General features: G+C 53.4%; 1 protein-coding gene and 1 non-coding gene across 2 annotated transcripts; both read left to right on the forward strand.

Moving 5' to 3' along the window:
- The first annotated feature begins 360 nt into the window (after window positions 1–360).
- Window positions 361–13,649, forward strand: LOC102571299 (zinc finger protein 883). The gene is given in 9 exon segments (XM_019493198.2): window positions 361–997; window positions 1,585–1,792; window positions 2,516–2,608; window positions 2,758–2,930; window positions 3,382–3,508; window positions 5,968–6,084; window positions 8,464–8,648; window positions 9,146–10,026; window positions 10,028–13,649. Coding segments are annotated over 8 exon segments (1,746 nt in total). The 5' UTR covers window positions 361–997; window positions 1,585–1,728; the 3' UTR covers window positions 10,134–13,649.
- Window positions 13,650–18,187: 4,538 nt separating this feature from the next.
- On the forward strand, window positions 18,188–18,259 carry TRNAW-CCA (transfer RNA tryptophan (anticodon CCA)). Its single transcript has one exon. It is a non-coding gene; the product is annotated as a tRNA-Trp (tRNA).
- Window positions 18,260–23,178: the final 4,919 nt, after the last annotated feature.

Raw genomic sequence — 23,178 nt, forward strand, 5'->3', positions numbered from 1 at the left:
GTGGCCGACAGTGGCCGAGGAAGGCAGGAGCCCCCAGTACGTGGACCAGGCCCCTCGCATTGCCCGCGGCCCATAGGAACAGCTGCTCGTCCTTGGCGGAGACACTGCCCGGGAACCCCACGGGTGACCTGCCTGACCCCTGAAACCTCACGCATGCAGCACTGCGATGGACAAAGCGGGTCCCCGCACAGGGAGGGCTCCAGCTGCCCACCACTTGGGCCAGACCAGTGCGGGGCGTGCAATACAGGGCGGGGTCTCCAATCCGGCGGCTGCTGCCAGCAAAGGGTTAACGCGCGGGGAGCTGCGGGCGTGCCCGGTCGCTGACGTCACGCGTGGAGGGCGGGGCCGGGGGCGGGGCTTGCGCTGCAGGGTGCAGGGAGGAGGCAGTGGCAGCGGGTCCCCGGCCCTGTACCCCCCCCCCCCCGAGAGGAAAGTGGGGGCCCTGAGCTTCGTCCCGGGATGGAGCGGAGCCGAGCGCCGCCTGGGCGGGGGGCTCCGCGCCGAGCCGTGTCCGGGGCTGCCGGGGGAGAGGCGCTGGGCCACGTGCCGGGCACTGCTGTGCCCCCTGTGGGGGAGGGGCGGCAGTGCTGTGGGGCACTGCAGGGCCGTGGGGAGGGGAGCTGGCCCACGCTGGGTGCAGGCGGGTGCTGCAGGTGTGAGGCCAGGGGGGCGAGGAGCGGTGCTTGGGGGTTTCTGGAGCCGGCCGGTCCTGCAGCCTGCGCTGGGCAGGAGGGGCAGCGAGGACGACCCCGAGGCTGCTCCGAGTGGGGACAGTCGGGGGTCAGGGCTGGGCATACCTCGGCGTCTCCCACCACGTGGTGACGTCTGTGCTGTCTCCTTTCCCGCAGGCGGCGCCGTTCACTGGACACCGGGCAGGCGCTGTGCACGAGTGCAGGGACAGCGCAAGCCCAGGCCCCGGCTCGTGGGGGAGACGGTGGCTGCGCTGGAGCCCGTGGCAGCCGTGGCCCTTCCCTGCGCAGCCCCGCTGCAGCCTGAGGTGAAGCTGGAGGAGCAGGACCCAGGGGGTCTCCAGGCAGGAGCTGAGGGGGCAGGGGAAGTTCTTCCTGTCCTCCAGGCTGGGATGGGGGCAGAGGCATCCCCGAGGTGGATGGCACCACAGCCAGTAAAATAGCAGCTTCAGGAGGAGCGCGTCCACTGCCAGGAGATCTGGGGGCAGAAGGTGGGGCAGGGATGCCCCTTCTGAGTCTGAGATTCCCTCAGAGACCCCCCAGCCGGCACCAGGGGATGAACTCCCCACCCCAGAGATGCGGCGTCAGCATTTCCAGGGCCTCGGCTACCTGGAAGCCCAGGGGCCTGGGGAGGTTTGCAGCCTCCTGCAGCGCTCTGCCAGCACTGGCTGGAGCCCCAGCACCATAGCAAGCAGCAGATCCGGGAGCTGGTGGTGCTGGAGCAGTTCCTGGCCATCCTGCCCTCAGCAGACCCGCTGCAAGGCCGTGCCCCAGCTGACAGGTTTCATGCCCCAGCTGACAAGAAGCTCCAGATGAGTGTTCCCATCTCTGCGAGCTTGCACAGTGTTCTCTCCCAGATCCTGGCTCCCCAGTGCTATTTTAATCTCGTTCCTAGATTCCGAGGAATGTGAAAGTCAAGGAGGGGTCCTCAGACAAAGTGTAGCCCCTAGGAGCATTGCAGGAAACTGCTGATTCTTGGCCAGAGCTGCCAAAGGCCCATGGTGCCAACAGGCCTCTGGAAGAAGGAGAACAGAGCAAAATGGCAGGGCCCCAGCACAAGCCTCCTGGTGTCCCCAAAGAGGAGTCTCCGCTCCACCACAAAGGTTAGGACTGAAGCATGGACGTGGGTCTGGGTGCTTGAGTGGCTGTCCTGCATGCGGGGGGAGAGGCTCAAATGTCTGCCCCTGCCCAGGACAGGGCTGCAATATTTGTAACCATGTGGCTGGGCTGGGGTTCCTGATCTTTTTCACTGCATGTGTGCAGCACCCAGCAGAGAGAGGCTGTATCTTCCTTGGGCTTTGTCCTGCTGCCACGATAACAGTCAATGACCTAATTCATGTTTGAAGAGTCAATGTTCACTTGCCCCTTTCTCATGCCCGCGTGAGTCCTCTGTGCCCAATAAGGGGCTGGTGCAGGTGACGGGGAAATGAGACTTCCCAGTGGCCTCTGGCTGGTTCAGGTAGAGCTAACCCAGGCCTCTGTCCTGCTGCAGATTCCCCTGAAACCGGGGAGACCTGGGAGTTGTCAGCAGATGGAAGGTTGTTAGGCTGGTGCCCCAGACGAGGCTCTTCCCCAAGAGCACATAAGGAGCAGTGGTTCTTCCCTTCCCAGCAGCAGGAGGCACGGTCTCTCAGTGGAGAAATCTCTCTGCCATAACTGTTTTGATGTGGTCAGTGCTCCTACAGATCAGCTGTTCTTATTCTCCCAGTGCCCCTGGAAACATTTCATGTGCCTTGGAGAAGACTGACCTTGCATTTTCCCTCCCCCTGTCCTTGACAGGTGGATGCTGATACAGCCCCAATATGTACTGAGTTTTTTTTTCCCAGGTGTGATGTCCCCACAGGCCCTGTCATGGTGCTGTGATCACCACCCCATGCTGGAGCAGTGTTATTTGGGCTCATTTCCAGCCTCATATCTGTGTAGGTATATTAGCAGGATCTATGGGATTTTGAATCTTCCTTCTCCCCCCTCTTCCACACACTAAAGCCTCCATCTGCCTTAGTTCCAGGACTTCCCCTGTGCCTGCAGCACCGAGACTAACCTGTGCATTCTCTTCTCCACCTCGCAGGTGCTGGGACCCTGAGCAGAGCTGAGCAGCAGCCTCCTGGAAAAGAGCCTGTAAACCTGGCGCTGCAGAGAACTTCCCCAGGGAGACTGGAGGAAAGGGGCTCCTTAACACCTGAGCCAGGCCAAATGCAGAGGGAGCAGAGCAGGCCTCCAAAGCAGGGGGAGAGCTTGGAGGTGAGCAGAGCACCAGGTTCATTTGGGGTGGGAGTACAGCTGGGGCAGGAGCCAGGGGTGGTGTAAAGAGTTTGGGGAACAGAGACCTGAAGAGTGACAAGATGGTATTAGCAGGAGCTCCCTCCCAAGTGCAGGTAGCCGAGGGTGCTGGCACAGGAAGGCCTGATCAGAATACATGTAGCTGGGGATCCCTGCCTCTACAAGTGCTGCTCAGGCTGCCTCCAGGGGCCAAGCAAATAGAACATGATGACCTGGACTAAGGCCAACAAATGAACTTCTATGTCCACTGCACCCACATCACATGTCAGCTGAAGAATGGGGCATTTTGCACCCTGATCTGTCATCCCTAAGCCTACGGTTAGTTGTAGTACCAAGTGATTGCAGATGGGGCTGTGGGGACTGGAAGCAGCTGAAACGAGAGACACTGATGGTGTAATGCTTGTGAATGCAGCTCCAGGAGGTGTTTGAGGATGTGGCTGTGTATTTCACACAGAAGGAGTGGGAGCTGCTGGAAGATGAAGACAAGGTGCTTTACCGGGACCAGATGATGAAGAATTACCAAGCCCTCATTTCCCTGGGTAAAGCTGTGGTTCTTGCATCTCCCTGGAGCCCCTGAAACTTTGTGTGGGCTCTGAAGTTTTGTAGTCATGTCCCTGTGTATCAACAGTCTCATCCTTGTGGACTTTTGGCTGGTGGTTTAAATCTGCTTCTCCCCACTACTCTGTCAGTGATCAGACTTTCTCACTTTCCATATTGATATGCTCCTTCATTTGATCCAGCTGCCTTCCCTTGAGTCTTCCTCATTCTTGGAGTTTCTGGGCAGCACAATCTCCCTTTGCCTTCTCAGCACATAAATTCACTAACAGCTCTTCTTTGGGGAATAATTCTGATTTCCTCCTTCTCTTGCCTAGTGTGTCCTGCCCAAACACATTTTAAAATCTTAGCATGGTGAGTTCTGTGACCTCTAAATCACCTTTCTCTTCCTTTGGTTAAGACCCAGCAGAAGTTAACGAAAGTCTTCTCAGCTTCTGCTGCTACAACACATGGATGATGCATTTCTTCATCTTCTCTAGTGATGTATGTACACTGTCCCAGGAACCCAGGTACTTCTACCAAGGGGTCACTAGAAGCTTCTACCCATACTTCCTTCTAACATCTTCATCTCCATAGACCAGAGACTCTGGCTTTCCTATATTTTTGTTAAGACCAATACTCTCAAGCTCACTCTGCCATTCTCAAAACTTTTCCTGTCCTGTTCCTAAAATCCTTGTGCAGATCTGACACCCATCAATGCGATAAAAAGAAGTGGGCTCAATGAAGGGCCTAGTGAAAAGCAGTTTTCCTTTCCAGAGGATCTCTAATACAGGGGCTTCTTCTGGCTTGTGCACAGGGTTGAAGTACTTACCTTTTACTAGGTCAGTTTGCTTTTCCAACGCTTTCTTTGCCCTCCATTTTTCCAAAAAGATTTCCTTAGGGCAGTGGTTCTCGACCTTTTTTGTACCAGGACCCATTGGTAAACTTCAGTGGCCAGTCCCAACCCAGTACATAGTTGAATTAGAAAACACTTAAGGCACTTACACACTTGTGGGGAGCTTGCTCTGATATACTGGAAATCCAGTGCGTTGGAGCAGACTTGATTAATTGAGTCTGCTGGAGCATGTAAATTGACACGCTGTGGCAGCCTCACGCGTCACATGCATCAGCGGTGCAGCATGTCTCCGCTCTGTGAAAATGGCAGCTGTGCACTTTGAAATAAAACACATGTGATGTGCTTCAGTTCAAAGTGCCCTGCCGCCATTTTCTCAGCTTAGGGACACGCTGCGCTGCTGATACACATGATGTGCAGGCACTTTTTAATTAACATGGCTCGCTAATTAAAAGCACCCAGCGCCATGTCAGAAACATGTAAAAATGCCCATAAGTATTTTGGTCCCAAAATATTTATTATACACAACAAGTTAAAGCAGCTCAACGGTCTTAATTTTAAAGACAGAAATCAACATCAAGAGGAAAACATTAAATTACTACCAAGTGATATTCATCATTGTGGAATTTTCACAATGCAACTTTCCAGTGCCCCTCACTTCTGATTTGGTAGCCCCCTGGCCGTGCTAGAGCCTGTGGAAGGCTGGCTGCCTGCAAGGCAAAACCCATGCTTTTCACATGTTTTTGTAATAGTTTGCAACCCTTTCAAATATTCTTGTGACCCACTTTTGGGACGTGACCCACAGGTTGAGAGACACTGCCTGAGCGAAGTGCTCAAATGATTTCTGTATCTCAGCAAGCCTGTATAGACATTATGGCCTTTTACATGCTATGAAACATGTCTCCTCCTGCCTTTTCTCCATATGCATGAGTCCCAGGAAGTTTGTTTTAAATCCTGTAGTATTTGTCAAACTCGACTCATTTCCCCTTCTGGGATAATCCTCTTGTTGGATGCGATGGGACGATTGCCTCAACTGCAACTGCAGTTATTATAAAATCATCCTTTCTTGTGCCCTGGTGATACTGAATTACCCTGTCTCCCAGAAAAAAATCTCATCCAAGTCAGGTGGCTGACAATGCTTTTAACTGCCACGAGTCCTCACTTTAAACCTTCACTGAGAATAAACTCATTTCCACTCCTTTTCCAGGAATTACACTGATAAGAGAAATGTTATGCATCCATAAGTGTGTCTACTGTCCTTCATTTTGGTACCTTGAAAACAGTAAAAGCTTTATCTTTCTGCTCCCTAGTACATCATGGATCACTGCATCTCCACACCTGTCCCTGGTGACTGTCAGTTTGATACCTTTTCTAGGGATACCAGGAAGTGGTTGGTGGTTTGTTTCCTATAACCATACCTCCACTACCTGGGTGACAAGGACAATCATCTGTTAAAGATGCCTATTCTTTCATCCTAAATGCCCATCCTCCCATGTCCATCAAGGCCCTAGTAGAAACCTTGAGTTCATTGGATCCATTCCCCAAATCCCAGTTGGTTATTCTGCATCTAGTACCCAGTCATAAACGCTCTTTAACCACTGCCCCAAATAGGATATCGAGGTCCCACACCTGACTTAATCTGCCACATCCAGCGAGGACAAAGGGAGCTCTGGGTCTGTGATGATGAGGACCGTGGAAAAATATCAACGTTGGAGGACCTGCTGTTCGGTGAGATGTTGCTGTCCCCTCCACCCAACTCCCCTGTCAAAATGCTTCATGCCCAGAGTGCCAGGGGAACCTGGAAACTGCTGACATGCCCTGTGCTGTCATTCCAGGGTGCTGACCTCCAATACAGCTCATTATGCTGTCATATGTCCAGGCAGGTGGTGTTACCATTTGCTGAAATTCAATGATATGGAAACAAGCAACCGTTCCCTTTTTCTCCCTCTAATGACAGATGTTAGGGGACAATCAGGTTTAGTGTCTTGATTTTTTTTCGGCCCAGATCTGGTTTCCCTGGAATACCATGATCTTATTTCCATCTTGGCTCAGCAGTGTAAGAGTTCATTCCCCAGCCCAAGGTAGCTATATCAGCATGGTATGCAGAGGCTCTCTGTAGCCATTACTGTTGGAGAAGAAAGAAGCTGAGCTTCTCCCTGGCTTCTGGTCAGGTTGACTTGGAACCCGGAAAGTGTTTCATCATGATCTCAGGCTGCATTAAATGGCTTCATGGCGTGGGTGGGATTCAGAAGCTTTCAGGTTGTGGAGGGAAGTGAATACCCTGAGATTTGTACCAGAATCACCCTCTTCGTGTTTCCTTTTTGCAGCCCTGAGTGTCACAAAGCCTAAAACTCACCACAGAGTCCAGGTTCAGGTTCATTCCAAGGCTTTTGTCCTTGTGTATATTCCTGTGATGCGCAGGAAACCTGGGACTTGTCAGCAGAGGCAAGCTCCATGGGTTCATTCCCTCCACCAGACCTTGCCTTGGAAGCAGGCAGAAAGCCCAGTCCTGCTCCTTTCAGAACAGAGCTACAGCCCTTGCCCCCCACACAGGTCCAGGGGACATGTGCCCCCCATGCCTTCCCCGGGGTATGTACAGCCTCAGGAGCCACAAACCCTGGACATGCCACAGCTCTGACCTTTGCCCTGCCTTACTGTACCCCAGCTGGGCAGTGCCTCCCCCTCCCCAGCCCCAACCCCACTCCCTCCCTCCCCATGGGGGCCTTGATCTGCCCCTCAGTCATGCTCCTATCAGAAGAGAGAGCCACAGCTCTAAGTTCTCCCCTCTTTCTCATCCCGTTAGAGCATGAAGCCATTCAGGCACTGTCCTAATGAACATGTCCCACATGTTCTTGTCCCAGCAGGGTCTGAGGTAATGGGGCTGACAGCTGAGACAAAAACCCTGAGAGTCTGGCTCTGAACTCCACTGCATAGAGAATAGAGGTACACCGATACGTTGGTCCCATATCAGATCGGCACCAATATAAGGAAAATTGATAGTATTGGAAATTGGCCTGATGTGGCCGATAAATGGCCCGTGCGCGCGTGCAGCACACAGGCAGCGAGGAGCACAGCCCAGCGACTTGGAGAGCTGTGTGCAGCTGGTAAGTCTGTTGTGGTGAGCGGGGAGGGAAGGGGCATGGGGGCGCAGATCAATGCCCCTGTGGTGAGGGAGAAAGTGGAGCAGAGGCTGGGGCAGGCACTGCCCAGCTAGGGCAGGGCAGGGCGCGGGACAGAGCCACAGCTCATCCAAGGTGCGCAGGGAGTGGCTCCCACAGCTGGCACACCCCGAAGGCAGGCAGGGGAGCATGTGCTCCCAGATCCAGGCAGGGGGTCTGCAGCTGCAGGCTGGGGCCAGGGCTGCGCCGGGCTCTTCCCAGCGTGGTGGCGGGGCAGGAGGGGTTGGACCAGGACTGTGCTTGGGGTGGGTGGCAGCAGTGCTGGGAGGGGGGTGGGAGGGGTTATGGCAAAATTTGTGGTGGCTTCAGCTCCACGCCCCCCCATAGCCTCCCTCCCAGTGTCACCACCGCCTGCCCCGAGTACTGCCTGGCACAGCCCTGCCCCAGCCCGCAGCTGCAGCCTCCCTTGCCCCACCCTGTGCAGATCTGGGGAGCACATGCCCACCCCCATCCTCCCAGCATGTGCACAGCAGCAGGAACCCCACCCACTCCCTGCTCTCCCCCAGACAAGCCACAGCTCAGTCCTGCACCCCACCTTGCCCCATTGGATAGCGCCTGCTCCACACCCACTCCCTCCCTCACCTCAGGGGACTTGATCTGGCCCCCCCATGCCCCTTCACTCCCCACTCCCCTTCCACCGCAACAGACTTACCCACTGCACGCACCTGTATCAGAAATCAGATTGGTATCAGCCTCCAAAATCTCTTATCGGTTCACCCCTAGTAGAGACCATTAGCCCAGCACCAGGTTCTGCCCCTCCCTCACCCCAAGCATTTGGAGTAATGACGGGAATACCTTGTTTTCTTCAGGTAATACAGGTGTCAAGGTGGATGTCTAGTTTGAGGCCCATCCCAGCAGAAGGAATTACAGATTTTTGACCTTTTTAAGCAGCATACGGACTAATCTGGAGTTCCTCTTCCCCACGCAGAAGGTGCCTGGCTGCTGAGCAGAGCTGAGGAGGAGACTCCTGTGGAAGGGCATGCAGACCTGAAGCCACCACAGACTTCCCCAGGGAGTTTCGGTGAGATGGACTACCTGAGACCTGAGAAGAAGCAATGGCACCAGGGTCAGGGGAGGCCCCAAAAGCAGATGGAGAATGTAGCAGTGAACCAGGTACCATCTCCAGTTAAGGGTGAAAGTGGAAAAGGGGCAGAGCCCAGAAAGAGCCCTTGGTGCAGGGAAGAATTTTTTGGAGCTGAGGGACCTAGAGAGCCATGGAAAAGAGGCACTGCATCTAAGCCAAGGCAGTGGGAAAGGCCTTAGAGGGAAGCAGGGGCTCACTTCCAGACACGGCAAGAGCCCACCCATGACCCAAGGTCAGAAAAACCTTTAACTGCCCATCACTCCTGGCTCTTCACAAAATAAGGCACACTGGGGAGAAGCCCCATGTATGCAACAAGTATGGGAAGAGCACCTGCCTCTTAACCCCTCATTGCTTACTGCCAGATCCATTCTGGAGTGCTCCCCCACCATTTCACCAAGCGGGGAAGAGCTTTGTGCGCCCCTCAGATCTGGTCAAGCACCTACATGTGCACAGGGTATTGATGAAGCATCAATACCGCTGTGTCAAGTGTGGTAAGACCTTCACCCATTTCTTTTCCCTGGCTCAGTGTCAGCATTTCCACCTGAAGAGGAAGATGCACCACTGCACTGAGTGCAGGAAGAGCTTCATCTGCTGGCAAGACCTGTTTCAGCACCAATGTGTGCAGATGGGGGAGCAGCCCCACCAGTGCACCAAGTGTGGGAAGAGCTTCAAGCAGCTCTCCAGCCTGGCCAGGCACAGGAGCATGCACACAAGGAAGAAGCCACATCAGTGCTCAGAGTGTGGGAAGAGCTTCTACCTGTCCTCCAACCTGACCAAGCACCAGCTCATCCACACAGGGAGGAAGCCACATCAGTGCTCAGAATGTGGGAAGAGTTTCACCCGATCCTCCCACCTGTCCCGGCACCAGCTTATCCACACAGGGGAGAAGCCACATCAGTGCTCAGAATGCGGGAAAAGCTTCACCCGATTCTCCCACCTGTCCCGGCACCAGCTTACCCACACAGGGCAAAAGCCGCATCAGTGCTCAGAATGTGGGAAGAGTTTCACCCGATTCTCCTACCTGTCATGGCACCAGCTTATCCACACAGGGGAGAAGCCACATCAGTGTTCAGAGTGTGGCAAGAGCTTTGCCCAGTCCTCCCGCCTGACCCAGCACCAGCTTATTCACATAGGGGATAAGCCACATCAGTGCTCAGAGTGCGGGAAAAGCTTTGCCGAATCCTCCCACCTGACCCAGCACCAGCGTATCCACACAGGGGAGAAGCCATATCAGTGCTCAGAGTGTGGGAAATGTTTCACCCAGTCCTCAACCCTGGCCCGGCACCAGCGTACCCACATAGGGGAGAAGCCACATCAGTGCTCAGAGTGTGGGAAGAGCTTCACCCGATCCTCCCACCTGTCCCGGCACCAGCTCATCCACACAGGGGAGAAGCCACGTAAGTGTTTGATGTGGGAAGAGCTTCAACCTGTCCTTGAGCCTGACCCAGCACCAGCATATCTACACAGGGGAGAAGCCACATCAGTGCTTGGGGTGTGGGAAGAGCTTCACCTGACCCTCCCACCTGGCCCAGCACCAGCTTATCCACATGGGGGAGAAGCCACATAAGTGCTTGGAGTGTGGCAAGAGCTTCACTCAGTCCTCCAACCTGGCCAAACACCGGCTTATCCACACAAGGGAGAAGCTACATTCATGCTCATAGTGTGGGAAGAGCTTCACCCAATATTCCCTCCTCACCTGTCACCAGGTCATCCACACAGAGAAGAAATCATATCTATGCTCAGAGTGTGGGAAGTGCTTCCCCCACTCCTCAGAACTGGCCCAGCACCAGTGACCCCACATCTGGGAACATCCATAATTCTGCCAGCAGTGGCGGAAGGGCTTGGGGATGTATACCTGCTCAGCACCTACCAAGCATCCAGCAGCATCCAGGCAAGCAGCAACCACAAGCTGGTATACTGCAGCAAGAGTTCACCCATTGTTCAGCCCTTCTAGGGCACTGCAGAGCCAAAGGACAGATTCTGGTTCCCAAAGTTTGATGAGGGGGAGGGGTTAAAAGGAAGCACCTCAGGCAGAGGCTAGCCCAGATGATGGAGAAACCTGTGAGGAGGTTATATTTCCTTTAGCCTTGGAGACTGTGCCATCCCCATCATTCTCTAAAAGTAGTCAGTGCACCCAAGGGGGACAAGAAGTGCCTTCACAATGGTGCTCTCCCCAAGACAGCTGGCTCTAAATGACACCCAGGAACTGTCTTTAGCTGACTCCTAGTTTTGCCCTCCCTCCTGCTTCCCAGGGTCCTAATATGTGAGGCTCTTGAGTTGCAGGAAGGAGGACATTTATGGCTGGGAAACCATTCTCTGCCTTCCACCCTGACCTTGCCTTTCCTCCTGACCACATCACCCCTCCACCAGGCCTCCACGTGCACATTGGGTTCTGCAAGAAGCTGCTACTCTTACCCCATGAGTCCAGTCTGGCAGTTTTGCTTCTCAGCCCCTTGTCAGAACTCTACCCCAGCAGGTGGCAGCTGCCCCCCTGCTCTCCTTCCCTTCATCCCTTTCTCTGTAACAGATTACTTGCTAACCAAGCCCCATAACTTAACATGATATCCCTGTGGTTGGTCTCTGTTCCATCCAGAGCTGTGAAATGGGAGCAGACCAGCCTAGAACTCTGTGCAGGGCAGATCTCTCTGTGATTTCCCAGCCCCGTGCCTTTCTAGAGGATTCACTGGAATCCAGTGCTTGTTCCTAACCCTCCGGAGCAGGCGCTGGTCACACTTGAATACAATCATAGAAAGTTAGGGTTGGAAGGGGCCTCGGGAGGTCATCTAGTCCAGTGTTTCCCAACCAGTGTGCCACGAAATAAAAGTGTGCTGTCAGAAATGAACAGGTGTGCCGCGGAATTTTGCTGTGGCAACAAGCTACAATAGGGATGGGGAATGCTTTAACAGGTGCCACAGAAAATTTTTGTTAATATAAGTGTGCTTTGGGCTGGAAACAGTTGGGAAACACTGATCTAGTCCAACCCCCTACTCAAAGCAGGACCATCCCCAACTAGATCATCCCAGCCAAAGCTTTGTCTAGCTGGCGTTTGAAAACCTCGAAGGATGGAGCTTCCACCACCTCTCTGGGTAACCTGTTCCAGTATTTTACTACCCTCCTGAGAAAATTCATCCTAATAACCTAAACTTCCCTTGCTGCAACTTGTTCTGTCATCTGCCACCACTGTGAATAGCTCCTTCCTCTTTTGAACCCCACTTCAGGTAGTTGAAGGATGCTATGAAGTCCCCTCTCAGTCTCCTGTTCTCTAAACTAAATAAGCCCAGTTCCCTCAGTCTTTCCTCACAAGTCATATCCTCCAGCCCCCTCACCATTCTTGTTGCCCTCCACTGGACTGTGTCCACATCCTTTGTGCAGTGGGGGTCCCAAAACTGAACACAGAACTCCAGATGTGGCCACAACAGTGGTGAATAGAGGGAAATAATCACTTCCCTTGACCTACTGGCAACACTCCTATCAATGCAGCCCAGGATGCCATTAGCTTTCTTGGCAACAAGGGCACACTGCTGGATCATATTCAGCTTATTGTCCACTGTGACCCCCAGGTCCTTTTCTGCAGAGCTGCTTCCCAGCCAGTCAACCCCCAGCCTGTACTGGTGCATAGGATTGCTCTGTCCTAAGGTCACTCTGGATCCTAACCCTATCCTCCAGCATACCTACTACTACTACCTGCCCCCCCCCCCAGTGTCTTCTGCAAACTTTTTGAGGGTGCACTGCAGGGCCCCGTGGGGAGGGCATGGGGCTACAGGTGCCTTTTCAGGGGGGGTGGTTCCCTGCTGCTGCATGCACTCCCAGGGTGCAGGGGGGACCTGTACCCCCCAGATCTGTATGTGGGGCAGGGGTGGAGGCAGGCTGCCCACTGCAGGCACAGGCTCCTATCCTGCTCCTCTCCCCTGGGGCCTCCTCAGCCCAGTGTGTGAATCCAGGCATGACAGGGAACAGCAGAGCCACACAGGGACCTCCTTGCTTCTGCAAACTGTGCACAGGGGCAGTGGGGGAAGCCTTACAGGGTTGTGCTGCTCACTGCAGCCCCGGGGGGGATGGTTCACCAGGTCAGTGCAGAACTCCCAGCAGCGAGCAGCTTTCCTGCTCAGCCATGCTCTGCCCTGCAGCACTAGCTCATGCCCAACCGGCTGTGGAGACCTGGTAGGAAGGCCACAAGGTGTGAGCTCAAGCCCACAGTGGGCAGCCCACACCAGCCCCTGCACCAGTGCACAGATCTGGGGGTGCAGTTCCCCCCTATGCCCTCAGGATTGCATGTAGCAGCAGGGGCCAGCCCCAGCCTCCTACCAGGGGCAGGGGGCTGTGGACCTAGGTCCATAGCTCCATAGCCCTGGTAGCTGGGGCCCCTTCTGGGAGGGCAGGGGGCTAAGGGTGGGGGGCTATGGGTACCAGCAGAGCCAAGGGGCTGTGTGGGGGAGAGGCACCAGTATAGCTGTGGGAGGCCTTTTATCTTAGTCATGGTTTCGGGGGAGTTTACCAGAGAATTTGTGATTTTTTATTTTTTTTAATCAGAAAACCAGGATCCCTGGTGATGGGTACAAGAGCTGCACATGCTGCCAGTTTTCTTCAAGGATAGAAAGCCCCCAAAGCTATTAGAACAGGTCAAGGTCATGGTCCCAGTCAAAATAATTAGGGAGCTGGGCAGATCCATCAATAAGCTCCATGAGCTCCTCGTAGCCAACTCCAATTTGAATGGTTTAGATGCTCAAAAGGCAAAGCAAATCTTTTTTGCAGACCAGAGTTCAGACTGGATCGTTGATGCCTTGGCCTGGCCCTGCACAAGGATCTGATGTCAACCTGATGGGACCAGCACATGCACCCCATGTGCCTGATAATTCATTGTAAGGTGGCCAGCCATCCTCGGGCCCCTTCAGCTTACACTAGATCGTGATGTTTGATAGGTTTATACAAATAGTTTTATATTTTATAGATCTCATTTTAAATACATTTTGCTGTGTGGTCTTTTTTCTAATATGTTTTTGGCCTAATAATTAAAGCCATTTTTGATGGAATTAATGGCATGTGTGCATGCATGTCAGTGGGCACACGTATGCATCAACCAGAAAAGCAAGGAACAGTGGCCAGGCCCTGTGAGGTATCTGTCCAAACCCAGCCTTTGCACCCTGGGCCCTGCCTTCCTTCCCTGGGTCTTGAGATCCCTGGAAACCCACCCAGTAATAGCCACCACTGGACTCTGGTGGTGCTGTCCCGGGCTCTGCCCACTCACTCTGGTTAGTGTCACGGGTCTCCTGACCACTCTGCCCAGTCTGGCACAGTTCAGTCCCATCAGCAAATGCAAGCTCCAGCTCCTAGCATCCCAGCTGCAGTTGTTCCAGCCTGGGGTCCAGCCCACCCTGATACCCATCTGGGCCCAGGCTTTTTGACACCATGGGTCACCATGACTGCATTATGACATTGTAGCCCTCTCAGCCAATCGTCACCCTCTACCTGGACACAGGACATTTGCATTCTGAGCTCTCATTGGCTGAAGCTGGGCCCAGGTCTCCCCCAGGGGACACCCAGCCAAGGCAGCAGGTGTGTGGCTGCAACAAGGGGCTGAGCCGACAGCCTCACTGCAGCGATGGATCCTGCAGGCAACCTGCTGGGCTTCACAGGACCAGATCTGCAGGGAGACGGTGACTCCCCACGGGGAAGAGAATGGCACAATTCGGACAAGAGCAATGGAGCTGGAGGCAGGTGAGGAGAGAGGAGAGGCAGCTTGGGAGATGGTGCCTGGAGCACCATCTGAGGTGGGCTGGGTGGCAGCAGACAGGGTTTGTGCTCCATGAGAAGTGCAGGGCCTGCCCTGGAAATCAGGCTGAGCTCCAGCTAATGGAGGCCTTACCTATCTTTCTAACCTTGGGGCATCTCTGGGCTGGGGTCCCAGGCCTTTCCCCACAGTGCCTGGGGCAGATCCAAGTGAGCCTCCCTGGGGCTGGGGCCCTTCCCTTGCCCCCCAGGCTCAGGAGTGGGGTTTGGGGGATTCCAACACGTATAGGGCTGTACTGGGGTGGGAGTCCTCAGCCCACTGTTCTCCTTAGTGGGGCATCCTGATCCCCCTCAGCCCTAGGAGGGCATGAGCAGCAACTGGATCACCCCACAGCTCTGCCCTTCCCTGCCTTACATCCCAGATCTCATCTCTGCTCCCGCAACTGACCCGAGGGGAAGAAAAAAGCTGGCCTTTGTGGGGACAGCAGAAGAGCTCCTGACCTCTCCTCCACCCCCATGTCAGCATCTCCAGCAGGGCTGCCTGTCCATCCAGAGCAGGGTCAGTCACTGTCCCTGTTGGACACAGGCTCCGTCTCCTGGTACTACCCCTCCCTTCTCCTCGCTCTTCTCCCACGTGAACCCTGGAGCAGAGCCGTAGGCCCTTAGAGGGCATCGGGATGGTTCAGCCCCTGAATATGGAGCCACTGTGAATCCTGCCTCTCTCAGCTTGCTCTGCAGCATTGTGGAGGGCACCAACAATGGCTCTGTCACAGACACTTAACTCCCAGGACCTGCACCACCCAGACAGCATCCATGGTCCGATGGCAGACCAGCCCCCCTGGGAGCTGCTGAGCCTGAAGCTAGAGGTCTTCCCCTGCATAAGCTTGGACACCCCCATGAAAATGGATATATTCAGAGGTTGGGACTGGCTCTCAGACAGTGATGCATGGGTGGAAACCCATCTCACCCCTGAGAGCTGAAGACCCTCAGTGGACCCTCCGGCGGACCCCTGACCCACAGCATGGAGCAGGAGGTAAGTGGGGACCGCAGCAGGTAGCCAGGAGCAGTGGTGGGAGGCGGCTGAGTGGAGCTGAGAAGGGTCACACCCCCGCTCCCTGGCTCCTACTTAGCCCAACCCCCCAGGCGGTCTTGCAAATAGAGCACACAAACAGGCACAACCTAATTGAGGGAAAATTTAAACTGGAAGTAAGGGAAAACTTTTTTTCCGTAAGGGTAACTAGAATCTGGAGCACGCTCCCAGCAGTGGTGGTGCAGTCGCCATCCTTGCAGGTGTTCGAGAGGAGGCTGGACAGGCACCTTGTTGAGCTTGTTTAAGCCCAATAACCTCGTGCCCATGGGAGGGGACCGGACTTGATGATCTTGCAGGTCCCTTTGAGTCCTTTGATTCTATGATTTTATGGAAACTGTCTGCTTTGACTGGTGAGACGAGGAGGGTGAAATGTTGGAGGACATGGCCCAACATGGAAGAGAAGAGTGACCAGGGAAGGACTGCTGTCCCTGACCAGGAAGGATGTGGTGGAGTGAGCAATGCCCCTGAAATGCCAGAGGAGAAGTGATGGAAGTGGGATGCCAGAAGGCCAGGACCTTCCCAGGAAGAGGAGCACTGCAGGACCCAGGAAGCATCGAAGGTGATGGGTGCACTGGCCCATGGATACGTTCTGCCTGTGATAGGTGTAAGGATGCACCACGCCAGCTGGAGGTGGGGCGGGGAATGGGGGGCAATGGCCTAGAGTTTACCACGCACCAGTTGTGTGTAAGTGCCAAAGACAGCTCTTGCGTGGCTGGGCATTCCCCATTTGGGATTGCACAGTGAGGCTGGATCTGCCCACGGCCCTTTTGTGTGTGCAAGGCTTCCCCCAGCCATTGTTACTGACATGCTATAAGGATGGTAGCAGTACAAGACAGAGCATTTTCGGGAGCCACATGGCCAAAACGCTGGTGTGGAGTGCAGCACAGGCCCTCTCTAACCAGGGGTGACACTGACCTGCTGCATAGCTCCCTTTGCCCCCAGAGGAGCCTGTCACAGAGTTGGACAGGTCTGAAGTGCTAGGCTAATGGAAAAGGGAGCTCTGGCTCTGCAGCCAAGATTTGTCACATGTGGGGTCAGGTGCTTGGAGTCCCCAGCTTGGAGTACCAAGTGGAAAGCATGGAGCCATCCCATGCTTCTGGTGTCATGCTGGTCATCAGGGGCACTTTCACATGTGCTCCGTGGCTGGGGGGGTGGGCGGCACTTTACTTAGAGTGGCTCTGAGAGCTGCTTTAGTTAAAGTGCCTCAGTGTCTCATGTGTCACCGTGCCCATGCATCACAATGGCAGCAGGGATGCTTGAACTATATCTCGTCGAACAAATGTTAGTTTAAGCACCCCTGCCACCGTTTAGAAGTGCAGGGACACTGATACATGAGACACAGGAGGGTGCTGGAGTGCGAATAATCAAATCTGCTCCAATGCGCTGTAATTACAGAGCATTCTCCGTGCTCGTGTACAGGCAACCCAGGAGGCCAAAGAGGATTTTTTCATCTCCTTTGGCTTTAGGCAGGGTTAAAGTTGACACGGTTTTCCTACATTTTTAGGACTCCAACCTTATCCCCTTGTGCTTCTGAGCAGCTGTTTCTTTTTTCTGTCTGTGTGTGTGAGGTGTTGCACTGACCTACTTTGTGTCTGTGTACTTTGTGGGTTTTATGTGTGACTGTATCTTTGTGTGAGGTCTCAGACTCATATCCTGCAGACAAGACAAGAGCATGCTGAATACCAGAGAAGTCAACTACGTCCTTCCCCATGAGCATACCCCAACCTACCTAGGAGTCTCATTAGACCCTTACCCAAACAGACACATTCAGGAGGTCAGGAGCAAAGTCTGTGCACAGGTAGCTGCCTTAACATACTTAGCCAGCACAACATAGGATGCCAACTTCAAAGTGCCCAAATCACCACACTTACAATAGTATACACCTCTGCAAAATACTGTGTTCCTGTATGGTCCAGAATCTATCATGTTAAAAAGCGCAACACTACTTGACGGTATGCTGAGACTCATAACTGATCACACAACCTGCACGCACAGATGTACTCCCCCGTATTCTCATGCATTGGACCAAGCAATTTTAAAAGACAGTCAGACCCTAACATCACTATTGGCAACAGAGGCAAGATATTATGAAAATCATTTGCTCCGTCAACTAAGTGAAAACCCAAAGAGATGGAGGCTTAAGAGGCTCAAAAATTATAAACCATTCCTATGTGAAGCCCCAAATCTCCTGGAGGGGAGTGGGGATACTGAACCAAACCTACGGGCAGCAATGCAGTGGGCCGACTACTGGGAAAAGTCACACCTATGCATACAGTGTTTTATCCCAACACCAAATGAGTTCCCCATCAGGTACTACCTTGAAAGAGAAGTGTGGGTGAAGCTGAACAGACTGAGATCTGGATACTGACACTTCAAAACCACACTTCACAAGATGAGCATCTTTGGCAGCCCACTGTGTGAATGCGGTGACCAACATATATAACATGCTGTATATCACATATGCTAAAAATGAAGTGCAACAAGGCCCTCGCACTCCTCCTTCCCAACATATATATGTACATAACTCCATTCACTTGCAATAGGCAGAACTGAAAACTGTTGTAAAGTATGAGTCCACACTTACTGCACTGCAGGACAGGTGCTGTCAAAAGACCCCCTTAGACACCCACATCTCCTCTAAGGGCAAGGAAGGGTCGATGGGAGGAGATAAAATTCCTTGTGAAGGAGTAGAAGTAGTCAGGCAGAGAAATAGGAGAGTGAAGATGAAAGAAAAAAACACCTTTCCTGTGTGGCCCCATAGCACAATGGTAGTGCATCTGACTCCAGATCAGAAGGTTGTGTGTTCAAGTCATACTGGGGTCAGGTTTTTGCTTTTGGGATGCCATGACACCCATCTCCCCCGCAGTGGTTTCTATGGTCGGCTGGCAGTGAAGGAGCAAGCAAAGGTGAGAGAAGGGCATTTTGCTTAAGAAGTGGTGGTAAAAAATATGAAGCACCAAAGGTCAGGGTTTATGGGAAGTTACTTGGTGCACTGGCAAACAGAAGGCTGCTTTCGTTTGTCCTGGAAGGATGAAGGGGGGCACTTCCGCTTCCCTGCACTGAGCTGGTCTGGTGGCGATGTTAGTTGGTCAGCTGGGAAAGGAGCGTATTACAATGGCATACACCAGGCTGCTTTGGCTTATCCTGGAAGAGTGGGCAGGGACATTCAGGGTCCGGGTCCTGAGACAGCCGGGTGGAACAGATGGCCACCGCATGGCTTTCAGCCCACATTGTGCCTGCCTGTGGTGGAGGATGAGTCCCTCTAGGGTGGTTTGCCTAAGTACTGATGCCCCTGGCTGCTGCGCAGACGAGAGGGAGCTCTGTGTTTGCTATGGAGCTGTCCTTCAGGAAGAGAGTATTTTCTTGGTTTTCTCCGGGCGAGTTTGTGCACAGGCTCTGAAATGGAGAGGAGGGAAGCGGAGCAGCAGCTGTGTGCGCCCAACCCAGCTCGGTCAAGAGTGGAAGGACAGTGGCACTGAGGTGCAGAAGCCCGGGGCTGTGCAGAGACACACCAGTGCATGTTGGCAGGACTCAGCAGGACAGGGATGGGCGTGCTGTGGGCCAGTGCCACCTGGCAACGGGGGCAGCAAGGCACCCTCAACAGGATCTCATAGCACCCCACAGTTGAGAAACTCTGACCTAGACATGCTCTCCCTTCCCCAACTCCTTTAGCTCCTCTGCCCTCCACATGGTCAGGGCCCTGTCGGTCCTTGAGAGTCTTTCCCAGGAGGCTCCTCTCATCAGTAGAGCACCACCAGTGCAGGAGCAGGACGTTTCACATGTTCAGCTGCTGTTGGAGTCCAAGAAATATTTGGGGCAAACCAAGCAGAGGTTAGCCAAGAGCTTTTCTGGGTGCTTGACATGCTGGTGCGAGAGAGAGCAATGAAGTGAAGTTACAGCAGAGACTGCTCGGTCTTTCCCCCCATCAGAAGCAAAGCCTGTGGTTGAGGGCAGCACGATTCTTGCCCTTGTATCCAAATGGACGCCAAGCCCCTCCAAGGCCAGAGTGATAGATCTTGTCTCCAGATTTTACACCTGGGCGTGGGCTTTTCTTCATCATCACTTCCTTCTTCTGCCTCTTTTCTTCCTTCTCTTTTCCGTGGGCTGGCTTCCCACTGCCTAGTCCTTTGCTGCGATGGCTGAGCAGTTAAGCTGATGGATTTGATATCTGATGGGGTTTCCTCTTGCAGGTTTGAATCATGCTCGCTGCCCTAGTTCGTGTCTGGGTCCTGACTCCATGCAATGAAGCGTGTTTTTAGCTAGACAAAGTTTCAAAAAGCCCAGAATAGAAGAAACGATTCTATTTCCGTTTTCACAGCCTCTTTTCTACCTTGTGTCCTATCACTGCACTGTCTCCCTTTGGCCTTTTTCACCCCTGCTTTCTTCCCCCTCCCTTCCCTGCTTTACCTTTAGTCTTTCTCGTTTCTACCTATTTCCATTCTCACTGACACCCTGCCACACTTCTAGCTTCTCGTTCCTTGGAGTCTCAGACCAGCAGAGATTCCCGATGCCTGAAGAAGGGTGACTGGGTGCCCCAAACCTTGCTAAGAACTTTTCCCAACTATTCAGTTGGTCTAATAAAAGATCTCACACGTATTCAACGAACCTTGCCTGCACAATGGAAGAAATAACTTCTCAGAGGGTTGGGAGCTGTAGTGCTTTTGGACTCACCTTGCACAGCACAGTGAGATTTTTTTTCCCTGCACAGGCCACGGGGAACCCAGGGGAGGTGGGGAGGCAGCGAGGAGGTGCAGGTGTAGGAAGGTTGGATGGGGCTGCACAGTGTAAACCCATTACTGCAGTCTAGCAGTGTTGCCAACATTTTTACCTGATGTCAGTGAATTTAGTGATAGTTTGCAATCCTGAGGAGGGCTGAGAACATCCCTACCCCACAGCTGGACAACATTCAGTGCAGAGAAAGGTCCAGGTCAATAGGAGGGTGAGAGCAGACTAGAGCTGTCCCAGGACAGGCTGCAGCAGCTGGACAGTGAGCAGGAGGTGGTGGAGAGTCAGAGAAGGAGGGAGTGCAGGTGAGCTGCAGTAGGAAGGGGGATGTAGCTCAGTGGTAGAGCGCGTGCTTTGCATGTATGAGGTCCTTGGGTTCAATCCCCAGCATCTCCAATTTTCCTGTTGGCAGAGGCTGGACAGAAGGTCCTTCCAAACTCTGTCCCACTGATGCAACCCACTGTGGGAAACAGTGTGAATGGAAACAGGCTGTGACAGGCCATGACCTTCCTTCAAGCTTAGACACCAATCCCCACAGGGCTCCTGTGACTTCTGCTCCTCTCTTCAGTCAGTCTCAGATGTCCTTTCTCTCTCTGTCCCAAGCTCTGCTGCTTCAGGGAGCTGCCCCTGCTCCATCCCCACTCCAGTCCCCGGTTGTCTGAACTGACTGAACTCTCCTCCAAAGGAAAGCAGCTGCCTAGTGACTACAATGCAGTGGACAGCACGGTGGATGGGTTAGGACTTTCATGCCTTTTCATTGAGGTACATTTTTTGCTGCCTCCTCTCCTCTGGAAAGAGCTGGTGGGAATTGACTGCTAGACCGCCCAACTTTCATCTTCATCTGGACATGGGGAGAGGGGTCCCTGAGGGCACAGGGGTTGAATCAACACAGACACGGCTTCATCCCCAGTGCAGTTAGGACTGACAGCAATGGGGAGGGGGTGGGGGCAAAGATGCATAAGGTGGACAGACACCTGGGCCAAGCATCCCAATTGTGCCCCATGACCTCAGCTTCTTCTTGTGCCCAGGTTTGAATCATGCTCGCTGCCCTAGTTCGTGTCTGGGTCCTGACTCCATGCAATGAAGCGTGTTTTTAGCTAGACAAAGTTTCAAAAAGCCCAGAATAGAAGAAACGATTCTATTTCCATTTTCACAGCCTCTTTTCTACCTTGTATCCTATCACTGCACTGTCTCCCTTTGGCCTTTTTCAACCCCTGTGCCCTCAGGGACCCCTCTCCCCATGTCCAGATGAAGATGAAAGTTGGGCGGTCTAGCAGTCAATTCCCACCAGCTCTTTCCAGAGGAGAGGAGGCAGCAAAAAATGTACCTCAATGAAAAGGCATGAAAGTCCTAACCCATCCACCGTGCTGTCCACTGCATTGTAGTCACTAGGCAGCTGCTTTCCTTTGGAGGAGAGTTCAGTCAGTTCAGACAACCGGGGACTGGAGTGGGGATGGAGCAGGGGCAGCTCCCTGAAGCAGCAGAGCTTGGGACAGAGAGAGAAAGGACATCTGAGACTGACTGAAGAGAGGAGCAGAAGTCACAGGAGCCCTGTGGGGATTGGTGTCTAAGCTTGAAGGAAGGTCATGGCCTGTCACAGCCTGTTTCCATTCACACTGTTTCCCACAGTGGGTTGCATCAGTGGGACAGAGTTTGGAAGGACCTTCTGTCCAGCCTCTGCCAACAGGAAAATTGGAGATGCTGGGGATTGAACCCAAGGACCTCATACATGCAAAGCACGCGCTCTACCACTGAGCTACATCCCCCTTCCTACTGCAGCTCACCTGCACTCCCTCCTTCTCTGACTCTCCACCACCTCCTGCTCACTGTCCAGCTGCTGCAGCCTGTCCTGGGACAGCTCTAGTCTGCTCTCACCCTCCTATTGACCTGGACCTTTCTCTGCACTGAATGTTGTCCAGCTGTGGGGTAGGGATGTTCTCAGCCCTCCTCAGGATTGCAAACTATCACTAAATTCACTGACATCAGGTAAAAATGTTGGCAACACTGCTAGACTGCAGTAATGGGTTTACACTGTGCAGCCCCATCCAACCTTCCTACACCTGCACCTCCTCGCTGCCTCCCCACCTCCCCTGGGTTCCCCGTGGCCTGTGCAGGGAAAAAAAATCTCACTGTGCTGTGCAAGGTGAGTCCAAAAGCACTACAGCTCCCAACCCTCTGAGAAGTTATTTCTTCCATTGTGCAGGCAAGGTTCGTTGAATACGTGTGAGATCTTTTATTAGACCAACTGAATAGTTGGGAAAAGTTCTTAGCAAGGTTTGGGGCACCCAGTCACCCTTCTTCAGGCATCGGGAATCTCTGCTGGTCTGAGACTCCAAGGAACGAGAAGCTAGAAGTGTGGCAGGGTGTCAGTGAGAATGGAAATAGGTAGAAACGAGAAAGACTAAAGGTAAAGCAGGGAAGGGAGGGGGAAGAAAGCAGGGGTGAAAAAGGCCAAAGGGAGACAGTGCAGTGATAGGACACAAGGTAGAAAAGAGGCTGTGAAAACGGAAATAGAATCGTTTCTTCTATTCTGGGCTTTTTGAAACTTTGTCTAGCTAAAAACACGCTTCATTGCATGGAGTCAGGACCCAGACACGAACTAGGGCAGCGAGCATGATTCAAACCTGCAAGAGGAAACCCCATCAGATATCAAATCCATCAGCTTAACTGCTCAGCCATCGCAGCAAAGGACTAGGCAGTGGGAAGCCAGCCCACGGAAAAGAGAAGGAAGAAAAGAGGCAGAAGAAGGAAGTGATGATGAAGAAAAGCCCACGCCCAGGTGTAAAATCTGGAGACAAGATCTATCACTCTGGCCTTGGAGGGGCTTGGCGTCCATTTGGATACAAGGGCAAGAATCGTGCTGCCCTCAACCACAGGCTTTGCTTCTGATGGGGGGAAAGACCGAGCAGTCTCTGCTGTAACTTCACTTCATTGCTCTCTCTCGCACCAGCATGTCAAGCACCCAGAAAAGCTCTTGGCTAACCTCTGCTTGGTTTGCCCCAAATATTTCTTGGACT

Source organism: Alligator mississippiensis, chromosome 15 (genome assembly GCF_030867095.1).
Source record: "Alligator mississippiensis isolate rAllMis1 chromosome 15, rAllMis1, whole genome shotgun sequence".
NCBI classification, from domain to species: domain Eukaryota; kingdom Metazoa; phylum Chordata; order Crocodylia; family Alligatoridae; genus Alligator; species Alligator mississippiensis.